This window comes from Procambarus clarkii, chromosome 4 (genome assembly GCF_040958095.1).
Source record: "Procambarus clarkii isolate CNS0578487 chromosome 4, FALCON_Pclarkii_2.0, whole genome shotgun sequence".
In the NCBI taxonomy this organism is placed as follows: Eukaryota; Metazoa; Arthropoda; class Malacostraca; order Decapoda; family Cambaridae; genus Procambarus; species Procambarus clarkii.
Window position 1 is genome coordinate 42,717,073 of NC_091153.1, and position 20,626 is coordinate 42,737,698.

Sequence of the window (20,626 nt, forward strand, 5' to 3'; positions counted from 1 at the left end):
AGGTGGCTTGCGTGAGGGGGAGGACAGGTGGCTTGCGTGAGAGATGGGGAGGACAAGTGGCTTGCGTGAGAGAGGGGGAGGACAAGTGGCTTGCGTGAGAGAGAGGGGGAGGACAGGTGGCTTGCGTGAGAGAGGGGGAGGACAGGTGGCTTGCGTGAGAGAGGGGGAGGACAAGTGGCTTGCGTGAGAGAGGGGGAGGACAAGTGGCTTGCGTGAGAGAGGGGGAGGACAAGTGGCTTGCGTGAGAGAGGGGGAGGACAAGTGGCTTGCGTGAGAGGGGGAGGACAAGTGGCTTGCGTGAGAGATGGGGAGGACAGGTGGCTTGCGTGAGAGAGCAGGGAGGACAGGGGTGGCTTGCGTGAGAGATGGGGAGGACAGGTGGCTTGCGTGAGAGAGCGGGGAGGACAGGTGGCTTGCGTGAGAGGAAGTAATTAGCAGTAACATCTCAGGGGAACACCACAGGCCACGGTAGTTGGGTTGAACTCGCTCGATAACAAGCTATCATTGCGCACCTGTGGCCACCTGCGGCCACCTGTGACCACCTGCGACCACCTGCCCCACCTGTGGCCACCTGCGACCACCTGCCCCACCTGTGGCCACCTGCGACCACCTGCCCCACCTGTGGCCACCTGCGACCACCTGCCCCACCTGTGGCCACCTGCGGCCACCTGCCCCACCTGTGGCCACCTGCGGCCACCTCCCCCGTTGCCTATACCAAATTCTAGGAGTATGAAAATCCAGCAAATTCAGTTTTAATAATAAACAGATTGACTAGAAGCAAATAGACCAAGTTCCAGATTCACGAAGCAGTTACGCCAGCACTTACGAACCTGTTCATCTTTTCTCAATCTTTGGCGGCTTTGTTTACAATTATTAAACAGTTAAGGAGCTCCGAAGCACCAGGAGGCTGTTTATAACAACAACAACAGTTGATTGGCAAGTTTTCATGCTGGTAAACTATTTAATAAATGTAACCAAAGCCGTCAAAGATTGAGGAAAGGTGTGCACGTCCGTAAGTGCTTGCGTAACTGCTTCGTGAATCTGGCCCCAGGTTCGTAAGTGCATGCGTAACTGCTTCGTGAATCTGGCCCCAGGTTCGTAAGTGCTTGCGCAACTGCTTCGTGAATCTGGCCCCCCCAAGACCTCACAGAAATAAGCTGGGAAGAACAGCTTGGAATAACACACCCTGAACCAGTGCCTGGACAGAACAAGCTTACACACACACAATCACAACAGCGTGATGCATCAAATGAACAAATCCACAAGGGCCGTGATCAGGGTTCGAGCCTACGCCAAGCTTGGCAGTACTAGCCATGTGACCAGGCCACATATACTTAAGACAATATAGAAAATATAGAAATATATACAGATTGGAACGGGAACAGCATTCCCGTTCGGCCAGCCAGTGGCCTAGGGGGGGCCCGCGCAGGAATTTCCCTAAAAAAAAAAACACAGCCCCTATGACAGTAGGCCTACGTTGCCGCTTATTAAGTTTAGTTTCCCCATCATTTGCCACTGTCCCGATATAGGCCTATCAAGGGTGGGGGGGGGGGACTACAACCCTCAACACTAGGCCTATATGGTTCCTTCAACAAACCCAATTCCGTAAATAACACAATTTTTTCTTTACCTAACCAGAAACAAACACGCCCAAGCAACCTACCTAACCTATCGAAGCAGATGCGTGCAAAACTTCAGTATTGCGTCGCTTTAATTTTGACTAATAACGTCGCATTTGTAACGGATCGGTTGATACCTGGTTGATACCTGGTTGATGGGGTTCTGGGAGTTGTTCTACTCCCCCGAGCCCGGCCCGAGGCCAGGCTTGACTTGTGAGAGTTTGGTCCACCAGGCTGTTGCTTGGAGCGGCCCGAGGCCAGGCTTGACTTGTGAGAGTTTGGTCCACCAGGCTGTTGCTTGGAGCGGCCCGAGGCCAGGCTTGACTTGTGAGAGTTTGGTCCACCAGGCTGTTGCTTGGAGCGGCCCGAGGCCAGGCTTGACTTGTGAGAGTTTGGTCCACCAGGCTGTTGCTTGGAGCGGCCCGCAGGCCCACATACCAACCACAGCCCGGTTGGTCCGGCACTCCTTGAAGAAAACAATCTAGTTTCCTCTTGAAGATGTCCATGAAGAGACGGTGCCACTTATGAAACACAAATGCCAAAAATCCTTGAGAGACTCGTACGTGTGCCACGGACACGAGTGCCACGGACACGAGTGCAACGGACACGAGTGCCACGGACACGAGTGCCACGGACAAGAGTGCCACGGACACGTGTGCCACGGACACGAGTGCCACGGACACGAGTGCCACGGACACGAGTGCCACGGACAAGCACAAGATGCAAGTGAAAGAACAAAGTACAGTGTGCACTACAAACAATAATGAATGAATATGACAAAATTAAGTCAATGAAATGTAAAAAAAAATATATACATATATATATAGGAATATATTTTATATATTTATATAAAATATATTATAAAATATGTCCCAAAATATACTTATTGTTCATTCACGCCTCAGCAACCACTGACCTGAGGAAGAGAGAAAGAAACACTTTGACAAAAGAGAAAATAGATAATTAGACAAAGCAAAATGACAGATATATATATATATATATATATATATATATATATATATATATATATATATATATATATATATATATATATATATATATATATATATATATAAGGCACAACTCTCCTAAACACGAGAGTGAAGTATACAAAAAGCTTCTGTGCTGGCTAGGGTTCGAGTCTCCTGGTGGGAAAGTGTTCTAAAGTTGTATATATATATATATATATATATATATATATATATATATATATATATATATATATATATATATATATATATATATATATATATATATATATATATAATACCCCTAGTGAAGGCCTGGTCGGAGACCGGACCGCGGAGCTGTTGATCCCCGGAAGGTAGGTAGGTCCCCCCTCCCCCCATCTGACAGATAAAGATATAAACTACAAAGACAGTTTGATAAACACACATCAGCTTGTGGAAGAGAAGGGATGGAACAGATATGGTCTGAAATGGGAAAGGAATTTTTGCTGGAGGGGGAGAGAAGAGAGTGCGGGGGGGGGGGGACTGTATAGGCCTAACACAGGTGTCTCCACCTGTCACATTAATTACCCACAAGTCCAATGGAACGTCCACCACGCCAACGATGGAACGTCAACCACGTGACAGATGGAAAAGGAACATACTTAAACGGACTTAAAAAGGACTTAAACAAGATTCAGCTTTGGATACACAAATGGCTACTAGACTTCAACGCGCAAAATGTAACGGCATGAGACTGTGTCTAAACCATACCAGAAATGAGCAGCAACAAGATCCCACAATGACCCAAACATCAGTATACACAAGACGAATATATAAACATCTACACAGGGTATATACACAACAGTATACCTCGCTTCTCAGTATATATATATACACTGATTTTTTTATTGATCTGGGCGGCTTGTGCACCCGATACTCATCCTGTGAGCCGTAGCGCAAAAAGGATTACAGAGGGCACAAAAGGTCTACACTGACTTGACTTTAGTCCCGGGGTATGTTAAGGGCTCAAGTATACTTACTGGTCGGCCCGTAGGCTTTTTTGGCGCCTTAATAGGCCTACAGATGTTGATTGGCCGTAGACCTAACACCACAAATCAACCTTACGTCAAACTGACAAACATAAGAATGACATTTATAAACGCTAAGAGATGGGCGTTCAACACCACACACACACACACACACACACACACACACACACACACACACACACACACACACACACACACACACACACACACACGGGATGAAGGGCAAGGGGGGGAGGGGTTACATATTGACATAAAGCTAATTCCAATCATACCATTCCAATCATACCATTACTCAGCTGAAGACACTATAAACATCACTGTGTTCCGTTAAACTGTTGTGTGAAGCGCGAGGAACGGAGGAGTATACAACCCCTCCACTTAAAAAAAAACCTATTCCAGGCCCGCAAAAACCTGCCGCTTTCCACAACAGAACAGTGAAACTGAACTAATAAGTCGCCGCGGAGTGATCTTCGATCTTTCACACATAACACCAAATTCCATTCACAAGAATGTTTGAGAAGGAAGGAAGGAAGGAAGGAAGGAAGGAAGGAAGGAAGGAAGGAAGGAAGGAAGGAAGGAAGGAAGGAAGGGAAGGAAATTAGGATGAGAAAGCACCAAGACTTTATTTATATCCGTAAGATGTGTGTGTGTATGTCTGAGGCGAGAAGCCAGATGGTGGGAAGATATTTGTAGTGACAAGATGGTGTGTTGATGGTGATTACCGCTGATGGTGGTGGGTGTGTGAGTGTGTGTGTGTGTGTGTGTGAGTGAGTGAATGTGTGAGTGAGTGAGTGAGTGAGTGAGTGTGTGTGTGTGTGTGTGTGTGTGTGTGTGTGTGTGTGTGTGTGTGTGTGTGTGTGTGTGTGTGTGTGTGTGTGTGAGAGAGAGAGAGAGAGAGAGAGAGAGAGAGAGAGAGAGAGAGAGAGAGAGAGAGAGAGAGAGAGAGAGAGAGAGAGAGAGAGAGAGAGAGAGAGAGAGAGAGAGAGACAGACAGAGACAGAGAGACAGAGAGACAGACAGACAGACAGACAGAGAGACAGACAGACAGACAGACAGAGAGACAGACAGACAGACAGACAGACAGACAGACAGACAGACAGACAGACAGACACAGACAGACAGACAGAGAGAAAAACTGGCATCCCATACAATCCACACTTCCACACAACTCATGTAAGAGGAAACAAGGAGAATACAGAAGTACTCACCATGAGTACTCTCTCACGTCTCTGAGTACTCACACACAGTACTCATTTACCGCTTACACCAATTTAAAGGAGTCGAAGACTAACAAAAACACCTATATTCCTATATATTTATACGAATATATACACCTATATTCCTATATATTTATAGGAATATTCCTAATATTCAAAAACGAATCTCATTAACATAATTCAGGTGGCGAATCATCTTGAGGTTATCTTGAGATGATTTCGGGGCTTTAGTGTCCCCGCGGCCCGGTCCTCGACCAGGCCTCCACCCCCAGGAAGCAGCCCGTGACAGCTGACTAACACCCAGGTACCTATTTTACTGCTAGGTAACAGGGGCACAAGGTGAAAGAAACTCTGCCTATTGTTTCTCGCCGGCGCCCGGGATCGACCCCGGGACCACAGGATTACAAGTCCAGCGTGCTGTCCGCTCGGCCGACCGGCTCCCCATTGCCTTAGACAACCAATTACTGCCGCTGGTACTGAGGTTTGTGACCGTGGCATCACAAGATGGCTCCCAGTCACTTCCTAAATGCCCAATCAGCTCGGGCACGTGGCTCCCTAAATACCCGATCATCGTGGGGCAAGGGGGTTACCTAAACAATCCCCTCATTTGCATACTCCGGGCGAGTCCGGAAACCCCCACAAATAACCCATGAACGTGTTCTCGTAAATCCGTGAATCCCCCTATTTAATCCAGACACAGACTCGGCCATCGCTTCCACCACGACTCTAGTCTCACAGAGGGGGGGAGGGGGGGGAGTTAATCTCCCTCCCTTTTTGGGTCCACAGACGGTAGAGAGACGGTCTCGCTTCATGCAGGTCGGCGTTCAATCCCCGACCGTCCACAAATGGTTGGGCACCATTCCTTCCCCCCGTCCCATCCCAAATCCTTATCCTGACCCCTTCTCAGTACTATATAGTCATGATGACTTGGCGCTTTTTCCTGAGAATTCCCTTCCCCTGCTCTCTGTGTGGGGGTTGAGGTATTTTCAGTTCCTTGTGTGTGTTTGTCTGTCATCTTAGCTTCCATATCTGTTGGTTAGTCTCAGCTCCCTGCTTAGGCGGGGGCTGAGGAGCTTGTGCTCGATCCCGCAAGCACACCCCCTGTGTACATGTCTGTTACGTATACTATTCAAACCATTCCGTGGATGCCAGGGGTGAGGTGGGGGCTTGTCATAGGACCCTGCTTCTCCCTTTTGCTATCAAGGCTTCCCTCCACCACTTTCAGGCTACCGGGGTGAGGTGGGGGCTTGTCATAGGACCCTGCCTCTCCCTTTTGCTATCATGGCTTCCCTCCATCTCTTTCAGGCTACCAGGGTGAGGTGGGGGCTTGTCATAGGACCCTGCCTCTCCCTTTTGCTATCAAGGCTTCCCTCCACCTCTTTCAGGCTACCGGGATGAGGTGGGGGCTTGTCATAGGACCCTGCCTCTCCCTTTTGCTATCATGGCTTCCCTCCATCTCTTTCAGGCTACCAGGGTGAGGTGGGGGCTTGTCATAGGATTCTGCCTCTCCCTTTTGCTATCATGGCTTCCCTCCATCTCTTTCAGGCTACCGGGGTGAGGTGGGGGCTTGTCATAGGACCCTGCCTCTCCCTTATGCTATCAAGGCTTCCCTCCACTTCTTTCAATCACGTTTCTCATTTCTGTCTGCCAGACATTTTCTTGGTCACGGCTTCTGACCCATCTTTCCCTTCAGCCGACGGAATGGGTTGGGCCCTTCGAGTGGGGTTTTGGGTGGGAGTGGGTGGGGGGCAGCAAGTATTACAGGGTGTAAGGGAGGTGGACTTGCTAGGGGAGGGTTAATGGACCTTAGGAGGTAGGGATACAAGGGCGGAAGTCCTTTTCTTGTTATTTAAGGAAGTTACTGGAAGTTCGATAATCGGTGAGACGTTGCTGAGATATCAAGGAACTTTTGATCGCTGTTCTTAGATAAGAAGATGTGATGAATATTGGATGGAGTAGCCACTTTTTATTGTTTTTTTTTAGTTTCATGTGTGTGTGTGTGTGTGTGTGTGTGTGTGTGTGTGTGTGTGTGTGTGTGTGTGTGTGTGTGTGTGTGTGTGTGTGTGTGTGTGTGTGTGTATGTGTGTGTGTGTGTGTGTGTGTGTGTGAGAGAGAGAGAGAGACAGATAGAGAGTGATTGAGTGAGTGGGCGAGAGAGAGAGAGAAAAAGAAAGAGAGAAAGATAGAGAACGAGAGAGAAAGATGGAGACAAGAGATAAGAGGCAGCCTCCCCCCCCCCAAGACATCGTAAGACACAACCAAGACGGCCAAATGTTGACATCTCAACCTAATAATGCAGAGTCCACGGCTTGAGGTTCAACCACGGCCCACTCTCACCACCACCTCTGAACCCCATCTTGAACCCTCAACACGTCGCCAACCAACACAACCTTCTCAAACCCATCCCCCCCCCCCCGTCAACTCGCTTCCCTCCACCCCCCTCAACCCACTGCCCCCCCCCTCAACAACCCAAGAAGCCAGCATCCAGAATCACTCTACCAGGACCCCAAAAAAATTCGGGACCCGGAAAGACAAAAATATTAAGAGTGCAAACAAACGCTGGACAGCGCATGGTTGGTGGGGGGGAGGGGGGAGAGGGGGAGAGGGGGGGAGAGAGGGGGAGGGGAGATTTGGGGAGAGGGGAGAGAATTGAGGAGGTGGGGAGTGACGGGGGGAGACGCAAGGACGGGGAGGGTTACCTGGTTGATACCTGGTTGATGGGGTTCTGGGAGTTCTTCTACTCCCCAAGCCCGGCCCGAGGCCAGGCTCGACTTGTGAGAGTTTGGTCCACCAGGCTGTTGCTTGGAGCGGCCCGCAGGCCCACATACCCACCACAGCCCGGTTGGTCCGGCACTCCTTGGAGGAATAAATCTAGTTTCCTCTTGAAAATGTCCACTGTTGTTCCGGCAATATTTCTTATGCTTGCTGGGAGGACGTTGAACAACCGCGGACCTCTGATGTTTATACAGTGTTCTCTGATTGTGCCTATGGCACCTCTGCTCTTCATTGGTTCTATTCTACATTTTCTTCCATGTCGTTCACTCCAGTACGTTGTTATTTTACTGTGTAGATTTGGTACTTGACCCTCCAGTATCTTCCAGGTGTATATTATTTGATATCTCTCTCGTCTTCTTTCTAGTGAGTACATTTGGAGGGCTTTGAGACGATCCCAATAATTTAGGTGCTTTATTGCGTCTATGCGTGCCGTATATGTTCTCTGTATTCCCTCTATTTCAGCAATCTCTCCTGCTTTGAAGGGGGAAGTGAGTACTGAGCAGTACTCAAGACGGGACAACACAAGTGCCTTGAAGAGTACAACCATTGTGATGGGATCCCTGGATTTGAAAGTTCTCGTAATCCATCCTATCATTTTTCTGGCTGTCGCAATATTTGCTTGGTTATGCTCCTTAAACGTTAGGTCGTCCGACATTATTATTCCCAAATCCTTTACATGCTGTTTTCCTACTATGGGTACATTTGATTGTGTTTTGTACTCTGTATTATGTTTAAGGTCCTCATTTTTACCGTACCTGAGTACCTGGAATTTATCACTGTTAAACATCATGTTATTTTCTGATGCCCAGTCGAAAACTTTATTAATATCAGCTTGAAGTTTTTCAATGTCCTCAGCCGAGGTAATTTTCATACTGATTTTTGTGTCATCTGCAAAGGATGATACGAAGCTGTGACTTGTATTTTTGTCTATAAGTCAAAAGGTAAGGGGGAGAGATCCAGGGGGTGGGGGGAGATGCAGGGAGATAGGGGGGCAGAGCAGGGGACCAAGGAGCTAGAGCTCGACCCCTGCACAAACACAAAACACCAGAAACAATGTCTTGAACTATTGCAATTAGCGGCCGCACCCGCTGGCCTCGCCAACGAGAAGACCCGGGTTCGAACCCAATGAGCAAGGAGGAGGAGTGACTGGGCACCATTCCATCATCCATACACAGTTTCAAATGTAGATATGATAGGGCCTAGTAGGCTCAGGAACCTGTACACCAGTTGATTGACAGTTGAGAGGCGGGACCAAAGAGCCAGAGCTCAACCCCCGCAAGCACAGGTGAGGAGAGACAGCTCCTGACATCTTGATAAGCCAGTAACACGCGTTCTGAACACGTCAATCACCACGACACTAATGACAAACATACCTTACAGTGTTCCTTGTAGCGTGCGGGTAACAACTCCTCCATCTGGGGACTATTTAGGACTATACACACACGCACCCAACCCCCCCCCCCCACACACACACTATTACCTAGCAGTAAATAGGTACCTGGGAGTTAGTCAGCTGTCACGGACTGCTTCCTGGGATGTGTGTGTGTGTGGTGTGGGGAAAAAATAGTTAGTAAACAGTTGATTGACAGTTAAGAGGCGGGTCGAAAGAGCAAAGCTCAACCCCTGCAAATACAACTAGGTGAATACACACACCTACGTCACACACCTCTCGAACTATGGCAGGGTGTGTCCCGTCTCTCGTTTGGCATCTACTCTCATTCTAAGCCAGTGCCACTCCCCACCAGTGCCGGGTGTGGCACTGCTGAGTGCCACACCCCACCAGCTTATGTCCTGACCAGATGTCTTGAGGGTGTAGGGAGGATATTCTTAATTAACACCTCAAACAACACTACTCATGCCCACCCCCTACCCTCACACTCACTCAGGCAGGAGTGAAAGGGAAGGTACTCCACTGGATAAGGGAGTACCTAAGCAACAGGACACAACGAGTCACTGTGAGGGGTGAGGGGTGAGGTCTCACATTGGCGAGGCGTCACCAGTGGAGTACCGCAAGGATCAGTCCTTGGTCCCATACTGTTTCTGATATATGTAAATGATCTCCCAGAGGGTATAGACTCGTTCCTTTCATTGTTTGCTGATGATGCAAAAAATTATGAGGAGGATTAAGACAGAGGAAGATAGTATGAGGCTACAAGATGACCTAAACAAACTGAAGGAATGGTCCAACAAATGGCTACTAAAGTTCAACCTAAGTATTTGTAAGATAATGAAACTAGACGGAAGAAACAGGAGGCAAGACATTGGATATCGAATGGGAGATGAAGTCCTTCATGAAACGGACAAAGAGAAAGATTTAGGAGTTGATATCACGTCAAACCTGTCTCCTGAAGCCCACATCAAAAAGAATAACATATGCGGCAAGCACAACTAGGTTAGAAATCACCCACTCTCTCTCTCTCTCTCTCTCTCCCTCTCTCTCTCTCTCTCTCTCTCTCTCTCTCTCTCTCTCTCTCTCTCTCTGTCTCCCTCTCTCATGTCAGGCAGGGAGGAATAAAGGCGTCAGGGTGGAATATAACCCTCAAAGAGGCGTCAGAGCAAAGAATTTCAGGAAAGCATGCCACTTGGCCCCCAACTGTGGGCCCTCAAGTCCGGGCCCCTGATGAGCCCAAGAGGAACACACTCAGGGGCCCTCCCTCCCTCCCCCCCCCACATCTCCGTCCCTATCAACAACCTCCTCAATTAGGGATTATTAGGGATGAATGTTGCGAGGGGGTATTGAAATGTCGAGTTAGAGAGAGAGGGAGAGAGAGAAGGGTGTTGGGAGAACCTTTAGAGTATCCAAGCACTCAGGGCGCTAAGGGTACACAGGGAGCGTGCCCAAACGCCTCTCTTGGCTCCACACGACCCTGTAAACCCACACAAAGCTAAATAATTGAGAGACTCTCGAAAAGCTTCGTTTTCTCCCCCACTGTGAATTTGGCCGAGTTCCGACTTGTTGTGGGGAAGTTCGCTAATGACTCCTGATAGTGTAATTTGCCGGGGTGTGTATGTGGGTACCTACTTGTGCTTGCGAGGGTTGAGCTTTGGCTCTTTGGACCCGCCTCTCAACTGTCAATCAATCCATTTTTTATCCTACATTTTAGAGATTTTTTTTTAGATTTAGAGATCTCTAAATTTTTAAAGATTTTAAACGACTTAAATTTTAGAGAGCATAACGAAGCAAATATTTCGGCAGCCAGAAAAATGATAGGATGGATTACGAGAACTTTCAAATCCAGGGATCCCATCACAATGGTTGTTCTCTTCAAGTCCGTTTCCTTTTTGTATTTACTTCTATCTGTACCTGCAAGACTTAGCCGTTAGCTCTTGGACCCGCCTTTCTAACCGTCTGTTGTCTAATGTACCGATTCCCGACATGTCGTTTATCTCCACATTTCTCTCTCTCTCTCTCTCTCTCTCTCTCTCTCTCTCTCTCTCTCTCACACACATTCACACACACACACACACGTCTTACAGGAGGCAGCCCGTAGCAACTTGCCTAATTTACTGCTAGGTGAACAGAGGCATCAGGTGAGTGAGTGAGAGGAAGGGGGGGGGATGGGGGGTGAAAAGACAAGTCACCGATACGAAAAGAGAACTAGAGACGCCACCCACCAAACTACCAAAAGTAGATACAACCTATAGAAAAGTAGAAAGTAAAAATGTGTCATTGTGTCAGACGGTCCAAGAGCTGAAGCTCTATCCTAAAGGAACAAATAGGCAAGTACATTATTCGTACTAATATACTGGTTAGCATTATAATTGTGTGGCCACGTCTGTGGTAGAGATAACACAAACACACACACACACACACACGGTTGAGAGGCGGGACCAAAGAGCTAGAGCTCAACCCCCGCAAGCAGAACTAGGTGAATACAACCCTCTCCCATCTGACGCTCTCCACAACCTCCTCCCACCACAACCACACAACCCCTCCCACCACAACCACACAACCCCTCCCCCACAACCCCCCCCTCCCACCACAACCACACAACCCCTCCCCCACAACCCCCCCCTCCCACCACAACCACACAACCCCTCCCCCACAACCCCCCCCTCCCACCACAACCACACAACCCCTCCCCCACAACCACACAACCCCTCCCCCACAACCCCCCCCTCCCACCACAACCACACAACCCCTCCCCCACAACCCCCCCCTCCCACCACAACCACACAACCCCTCCCCCACAACCCCCCCCCTCCCACCACAACCACACAACCCCCTCCCACCACAACCACACAACCCCTCCCCCACATCCCCCACAACCACACAATCCCTCCCCCACAACCACACAACCCCTCCCCCACAACCACACAACCCCTCCCCCACAACCACACAACCCCTCCCCACAACCACACAACCCCTCCCCCACAACCCCCACCTCCCACCACAACCACACAACCCCTCCCACCACAACCACACAACCCCTCCCACCACAACCACACAACCCCTCCCCCACAACCACACAACCCCTCCCCACAACCACACAACCCCTCCCCCACAACCCCCACCTCCCACCACAACCACACAACCCCTCCCCCACAACCACACAACCCCTCCCCCACAACCCCCACCTCCCACCACAACCACACAACCCCTCCCCCACAACCACACAACCCCTCCCCCACAACCACACAACCCCTCCCCCACAACCACACAACCCCTCCCCCACAACCCCCCCCCTCCCACCACAACCACACAACCCCTCCCCCACAACCACACAACCCCTCCCCCACAACCCACCCCCTCCCCCACAACCCCCCCCCTCCCACCACAAACACACAACCCCTCCCCCACAACCACACAACCCCCTCCCACCACAACCCACCCCCTCCCCCACAACCACACAACCCCTCCCCCACAACCCACCCCCTCCCCCACAACCACACAACCCCTCCCCCACAACCACACAACCCCTCCCCCACAACCACACAACCCCTCCCACCACAAACACACAACCCCTCCCCCACAACCACACAACCCCTCCCACCACAAACACACAACCCCTCCCCCACAACCACACAACCCCTCCCACCACAAACACACAACCCCTCCCCCACAACCACACAACCCCTCCCACCACAAACACACAACCCCTCCCCCACAACCCACCCCCTCCCACCACAACCACACAACCCCTCCCCCACAACCACACAACCCCTCCCACCACAAACACACAACCCCTCCCCCACAACCCACCCCCTCCCACCACAACCACACAACCCCTCCCACCACAAACACACAACCCCTCCCCCACAACCACACAACCCCTCCCACCACAAACACACAACCCCTCCCCCACAACCCCCACCTCCCACCACAACCACACAACCCCTCCCACCACAACCACACAACCCCTCCCCCACAACCACACAACCCCTCCCCCACAACCACACAACCCCTCCCCCACAACCACACAACCCCTCCCCCACAACCACACAACCCCTCCCCCACAACCACACAACCCCTCCCCCACAACCACACAACCCCTCCCCCACAACCACACAACCCCCCCCTCCCACCACAACCACACAACCCCCTCCCCCACAACCCCCCCTCCCACCACAACCACACAACCCCCTCCCCCACAAACCCCCCCTCCCAGAGACTATAATGCCACTATCAGACGACGGGCACTGAATGCCAACTAACTACCAGGATATCAAGAGGGAAGGCGGTGACCTTCAGAGGAGTCCCGCTGTGCCCTTATTCCTGTTAAATTACCTAGGTAATGACCGCGCCCTGATAAAATGTCCAGGTAAGTGCCCAGGTGATGAGAGAGAGGGAGGGACGCAGGACCAGCAATACGGAAGGGTAAAGGGAGGGAAGGTGGAAGGGCAAAGGGAGGGAAGGTGGGAGGGAAGGGAAGGGATGGGAACTTTGATACAAGGAAGGAACTTGGAGGGTTGTATATACAAGGTAGGTAAGACAAGGGGTTATCGAGCTTGTGGACATGAAGCCATGTTTTTGTACCTGGTTGATGGGGTTCTGGGAGTTCTTCTACTCCCCAAGCCCGGCCCGAGGCTAGGCTTGACTTGTGAGAGTTTGGTCCACCAGGCTGTTGCTTGGAGCGGCCCGCAGGCCAGGCTTGACTTGTGAGAGTTTGGTCCACCAGGCTGTTGCTTGGAGCGGCCCGAGGCCAGGCTTGACTTGTGAGAGTTTGGTCCACCAGGCTGTTGCTTGGAGCGGCCCGTGGCCAGGCTTGACTTGTGAGAGTTTGGTCCACCAGGCTGTTGCTTGGAGCGGCCCGAGGCCAGGCTTGACTTGTGAGAGTTTGGTCCACCAGGCTGTTGCTTGGAGCGGCCCGAGGCCAGGCTTGACTTGTGAGAGTTTGGTCCACCAGGCTGTTGCTTGGAGCGGCCCGAGGCCAGGCTTGACTTGTGAGAGTTTGGTCCACCAGGCTGTTGCTTGGAGCGGCCCGAGGCCAGGCTTGACTTGTGAGAGTTTGGTCCACCAGGCTGTTGCTTGGAGCGGCCCGAGGCCAGGCTTGACTTGTGAGAGTTTGGTCCACCAGGCTGTTGCTTGGAGCGGCCCGAGGCCAGGCTTGACTTGTGAGAGTTTGGTCCACCAGGCTGTTGCTTGGAGCGGCCCGCAGGCCAGGCTTGACTTGTGAGAGTTTGGTCCACCAGACTGTTGCTTGGAGCGGCCCGAGGCCAGGCTTGACTTGTGAGAGTTTGGTACACCAGGTTGTTGTGGTGCAGCAGGGGCGTGTTACTGAGAGGCGCAGTTTACCTGTAAACCTCCCCCTAACCCCTCCCCCCCCCCCCTCCCCGATATCGAGGAATCACCCCCTCCCCCCATAATTAGCCTTCACTCACCACCCAGCATTTCCCACTCTCCTCAAAAAACTCAAAACGCTTCATGCAGGTCGGCGTTCAATCCCCGACCGTCTAAGTGATTGGGCAACCATTCCTTCCCCTCCGTCCCATCCCAAATCCTTATCCTGACCCCTTCCCAGTGCTATATAGTCGTAATGACTTGGCGCTTTCCCCCTGATAGTTCCCTTCCCTTCCCCCATCACACGCTTATTCCCCCCCCCCATCCCCCCTAACAACCATGACCCCCCCATCCTTCCTATCCATGGCGGAAGGGGGGAGCAGTCAACCCCCCCCCTTCACCACCTCTCAAACATTTTGAAAAACACGAACTCACCCTTCATACAGACCTTCCATTAATCTTACAAAGGGGCAGGAATCTATTAGATCTCCCTTTGGCTCTCTTGAGGTTGATAAAAGAGGGGGGAGGCTGGGGTAGGGGGTCTCCAGAACCCCCCATTAAGGCTACACGTGTGAACGTGTATTAAATCAAGATACACAATACAGGATACATATACCTATGACAGCTGACCTCTGACCTCTAAGACCTCTATTAGGCATACACGAGCATAAGAGTTAAGGGAACTATGGAAGGCCTATTGACCCATACGAGGCCCATTGTTGTTGTTGTTTAAGATTCAGCTACTGGGGACAACAAGTTCCAAGTAGCACGGGCTATGGTGATCCCGTAGTGGACTTACCTGGCACAGGAGCGGGGCAAGTAGCACGGGCTATGGTGATCCCGTAGTGGACTTACCTGGCACAGGAGCGGGGCAAGTAGCACGGGCTATGGTGATCCCGTAGTGGACTTACCTGGCACAAGAGCGGGGCAAGTAGCACGGGCTATGGTGATCCCGTAGTGGACTTACCTGGCACAGGAGCGGGGCAAGTAGCACGGGCTATGGTGATCCCGTAGTGGACTTACTTGGCACAGGAGCGGGGCTGTGCCCATACGAGGCCGCTATTTAAATCCACCCAATTTAGTCCAGGTAGGCCTACATTAAACGCAGGTGGGCCTAAACTACAAGAAGGGTTCAATCACCCACTCCTGTAACTTTTTTTTATTAAGTTTCAACTAAACTTACCTGATCAACCAGGCTGTGATTCCTACGTCAGGATGCGAGCAGCCGCGTCCAACAGCCTGGTTAACCAGTCCAACAACCAGGAGGCCTAGTCAGTGACTGGGCCGCGGGGACCTTGACCCCCGAAATCAACGCAAGGTTATCTTGAAATGATTTCGGGGCTTAGTGTCCCCGCGGCCCGGTCCTCGACCAGGCCTCCTTTTTGTTATACAACCCCAGGAAGCAGCCCGTAGCAGCTGTCTAACTCCCAGGTACCTATTTACTGCTAGTCAGGGTGAAAGAAACTCTGCCCATTTGTTTCCGCCTCCACCTGGGATCGAACCCGGAACCTCAGGACTATCATGCTTCAGGATAATATCAACACAGTTTTAATGCATCAAATACAACAGCCAATGACCCCCCCCCCCCCCCGGCTTAACAAAAATGACCGTCTCAAATAATTAATAACAATCCATAATTATAATTTGTCCGTGTCGTTAAATCTAATTAAATATTCATACTAACGAAGGCGCTCAGCGACGTTAAGAATAACGAAGACGCACAATGACGTTATCTCATTTAATCCACCACAATTTTCACGCTATCTACCGCAACGTCGAAATTGCAGTGGTTTAATGGCCATGAAACGACTCTTCCGGTTAAGAACCACCGTAAAATGTCCGGTTGACACGAGGGGGGGGGGAGGAGGGGGGGAGGGAAGGGGGGCACACACCCCCCTCTCTCCCCCCTTACCCCCCCCCCTTTCTCTCACCCCCCCCCCCTTTCTCTCACCCCTCCCCCCTTTTCTCTCATTCCTCTTTATCTCCCGTTACTCTCCTTCTCTCCATTCGCCAGTCCCAAAAGTTCTATTAAAATGACAGATCTTAATTACCAATCAACCGACTAATTCCCTCCCCCCCCCCCCCCCCCCTTATAACGACCATCGCGTCCGGCCCGAACGTAATTGCTTGTTAAAGGCGTGGTTATGTCATTAGCGTAATTAAGTAAATAATCACCCAGCTTCCAGGATAACCGCGCCAAGACGGAGCGCTTCTTTATCTGGTTATCTTCAAGTAACATGACAGTCTAACAAGATTCATCAAGATTCAGTCTATCAAGATTCATCAAGATTCAGTCTATCAAGATTCATTAAGATTCAATATATCAAGATTCATCATGATTCAGTCTATCAAGATTCAGTCTATCAAGATTCATTAAGATTCAGTCTATCAAGATTCATCAAGATTCAGTCTATCAAGATTCAGTCTATCAAGATTGATTAAGATTCAGTCTATCAAGATTCATTAAGATTCAATATATCAAGATTCATCAAGATTCAGTCTATCAAGATTCAGTCTATCAAGATTCATTAAGATTCAGTCTATCAAGATTCATTAAGATTCAATATATCAAGATTCATCAAGATTCAGTCTATCAAGATTCAGTCTATCAAGATTCATTAAGATTCAATATATCAAGATTCAGCCTATCAAGATTCAACACGATTCAGTCTATTCAAGAGTCTATCAAGATTTTCATCAATAATAGAGTTTCCGTTTTGAATGATGCTCGTCGTATCGGAAAATGTAAATGATGATAGTGATGATTTATAAGGTGATGATGGTGTAAATGACTCATGTTGATGTAAAAACAAATGGTGACGATGCTGGAAATTCAAATACTAATGGTGACGATGCTGGAAATTCAAATACTAATGGTGACGATGCTGGAAATGCTGGTGAAAACGGTGAAAATGATAGGAATGATGGTGATAGTGATGAGCTAGCAAAGGAAAATGATGGTGATAGTGATGAAACAGGAACAACTCCCCAAACAATGCAGGAACAACTCTCAAACAATGCAGGAACAACTCCCCAAACAATGCAGGAACAACTCTCAAACAATGCAGGAACAACTCACCAAACAATGCAGGAACAACTCCCCAAACAATGCAGGAACAACTCCCCAAACAATGCAGGAACAACTCTCAAACAATGCAGGAACAACTCTCAAACAATGCAGGAACAACTCCCCAAACAATGCAGGAACAACTCTCAAACAATGCAGGAACAACTCACCAAACAATGCAGGAACAACTCCCCAAACAATGCAGGAACAACTCCCCAAACAATGCAGGAACAACTCCCCAAACAATGCAGGAACAACTCTCAAACAATGCAGGAACAACTCTCAAACAATGCAGGAACAACTCTCAAACAATGCAGGAACAACTCCCCAAACAATGCAGGAACAACTCACCAAACAATGCAGGAACAACTCCCCAAACAATGCAGGAACAACTCCCCAAACAATGCAGGAACAACTCTCAAACAATGCAGGAACAACTCTCAAATAATGCAGGAACAACTCTCAAACAATGCAGGAACAACTCTCAAACAATGCAGGAACAACTCCCCAAACAATGCAGGAACAACTCTCAAACAATGCAGGAACAACTCCCCAAACAATGCAGGAACAACTCTCAAACAATGCAGGAACAACTCACCTAACAATGCAGGAACAACTCTCAAACAATGCAGGAACAACTCACCAAACAATGCAGGAACAACTCACCAAACAATGCAGGAACAACTCCCCAAACAATGCAGGAACAACTCCCCAAACAATGCAGGAACAACTCACCAAACAATGCAGGAACAACTCCCCAAACAATGCAGGAACAACTCCCCAAACAATGCAGGAACAACTCACCAAACAATGCAGGAACAACTCCCCAAACAATGCAGGAACAACTCCCAAACAATGCAGGAACAACTCACCAAACAATGCAGGAACAACTCCCCAAACAATGCAGGAACAACTCACCAAACAATGCAGGAACAACTCCCCAAACAATGCAGGAACAACTCCCCAAACAATGCAGGAACAACTCACCAAACAATGCAGGAACAACTCCCCAAACAATGCAGGAACAACTCCCCAAACAATGCAGGAACAACTCCCCAAACAATGCAGAAACAACTCCCCAAACAATGCAGGAACTTCTCAGACGAAATAACTTGTCTGGGGTTAACTAGGCTGTTCCTTGTGATAATACAACGCCCGTAGTACTTCACAAAGTCTCAACCTGCCTCTCAATCGACGATTTGTAACTAAATCCTGGAGAAAAGTTGACGTGTCCGCCCGCCACCAAATTTCAGGGTACACTGAGACCTCGTTGCTAGGCCAATGGGAGGCCACGAAGATAGCTCTCTCTGATGACGTAACCCTTTGATACCTGCTGATTGGTTACTTGAAGCAACCTGCAACCAATCATCTTCCCTCTTCTCATCCTGGTCTCCAGCTCCTATTTCTGTGCTTCCATTCGCTGGCCACGTGGCCAAGTCCATAGGCTGGCCATGCCCACGTCTGAAGGCCATGCCACCTGTATTTCGATATAAACGTCCCATTTGAGTGGAGGCCGTTGTATAGTCAATATGAAGCTTCCTGGTATGTGGTCCATATATAGCTAGTACACTCACTATCAGGCTTCTGGTAAGTGGTAATTCAAATTATACTTCAGAGTACATAAAGGGTCCAGGGGCCAGATTCACGAAGCAGTTACGCAAGTACTTACGAATGTGTACATCTTTCCTCAGTCTTTGACGGCTTTGATTACATTTATTAAACAGTTTACAAGCATGAAAACTTGCCAATCAACTGTTGTTATTGTTATAAACAGCCTCCTGGTGCTTCGGAGCTCATTAACTGTTTAATAATTGTAAACAAAGCCGCCAAAGATTGAGAAAAGATGAACAGGTTCGTAAGTGCTTGCGTAACTGCTTCGTGAATCTGGCCCCAGGTAAACAAAGGCACGTGGATGCTGGAGATCAGCTGTAGAGATCAATAAACAGACGCGCCAGCATACCTGGAGCATACCTGTAGACGGTTTTGAGAGTTCTACTCCCCGAGACCAGCCAGGGACTAGGCTTGACTTGTGATAGTTTGGTCTAACAGGCTGCTAGACCAAACAGTCTGTTAGCCACTCACTACAACCCAGTTGGTCCATCAACTCTTGCAAGAACGTAACTAAATGATTCTTGAAGATGTCCACCTTTGTTCCGGCAATATTTCTTATGCTCGCTGGGAGGACGTTGAACAACCGTGGACCTCTGATGTTCACTGTTCTCTGATTGTGCCTATGGCACCTCTGCTCTTCACTGATTCTGTTCTGCATTTTATTCCATGTCTTTCACTCCAGTACGTTGTTATTCTACTGTATAGATTTGGTACCTGGCCCTCTAATATCTTCCATGTATTTGATACCTCTCTCGTCTCCCTTCCAGAGTATACATTTCGAGTGCTTTAAAACGATTCTAATAATTTACGTGCCTTATTTTTTTTTTTTTTGAGATATATACAAGAGTTGTTACATTCTTGTAGAGCCACTAGTACGCGTAGCGTTTCGGGCAGGTCCTTAATCCTATGGTCCCTGGAATACGATCCCCTGCCGCGAAGAATCGTTTTTTCATCCAAGTACACATTTTACTGTTGCGTTAAACAGAGGCTACAGTTAAGGAATTGCGCCCAGTAAATCCTCCCCGGCCAGGATACGAACCCATGACATAGCGCTCGCGGAACGCCAGGCGAGTGTCTTACCAGTACACCACGGAGACTGCTTATCTATCTATACGTGCCGTGTATGTTCACTATTTCCTACCGTGTTCAATCTTTGACTTTGGCCAACGCTTTATTACCTCCCGTGTGCAGTGGAACTATTGTAACACGGGGAGGGTTTTCTCGACTAATCTTTCGTTCTTCTTCCCCTCTACCCGTATTCTTACTTTTTATTCTCTACAAGGGACTCCAAAACTTTTACCAAAGCCAACTCCACGCCACGTGGTCCTAAGACGATTGACCGACTTAGGATTCTACAACCAGAATGACGTGACCTAGGCTTTGAGCAAAACCCTAGAGTCGCCTCCGCCGCCACCACCAGACCAGTAACACAGAGCAATGATCGAGGTCTGGATCGATCATGCTAATTAATCAACCTTGGGGCTTGATCCCCACTATAACCGATGACCTTGAGAGTTCTTAAGTGTGGAATTAATTACACGGGAATGATGAATTCCGATTCGATGTTAGAATCGACGCCCAATCCAACTCTGCCTCGTGTGGACCACGTGACCAGGA

At 49.4% G+C, this 20,626-nt stretch overlaps 1 protein-coding gene across 1 annotated transcript; it reads left to right on the plus strand.

The window, feature by feature from the left end:
* The first annotated feature begins 17,119 nt into the window (after nucleotides 1-17,119).
* Nucleotides 17,120-18,559, plus strand: LOC123750157 (putative uncharacterized protein DDB_G0286901). The gene has a single exon (XM_045732280.1). It carries the CDS (start codon nucleotides 17,120-17,122, stop codon nucleotides 18,557-18,559), a length of 1,440 nt encoding a protein of 479 aa, XP_045588236.1.
* The last annotated feature ends 2,067 nt before the right edge of the window (nucleotides 18,560-20,626 follow it).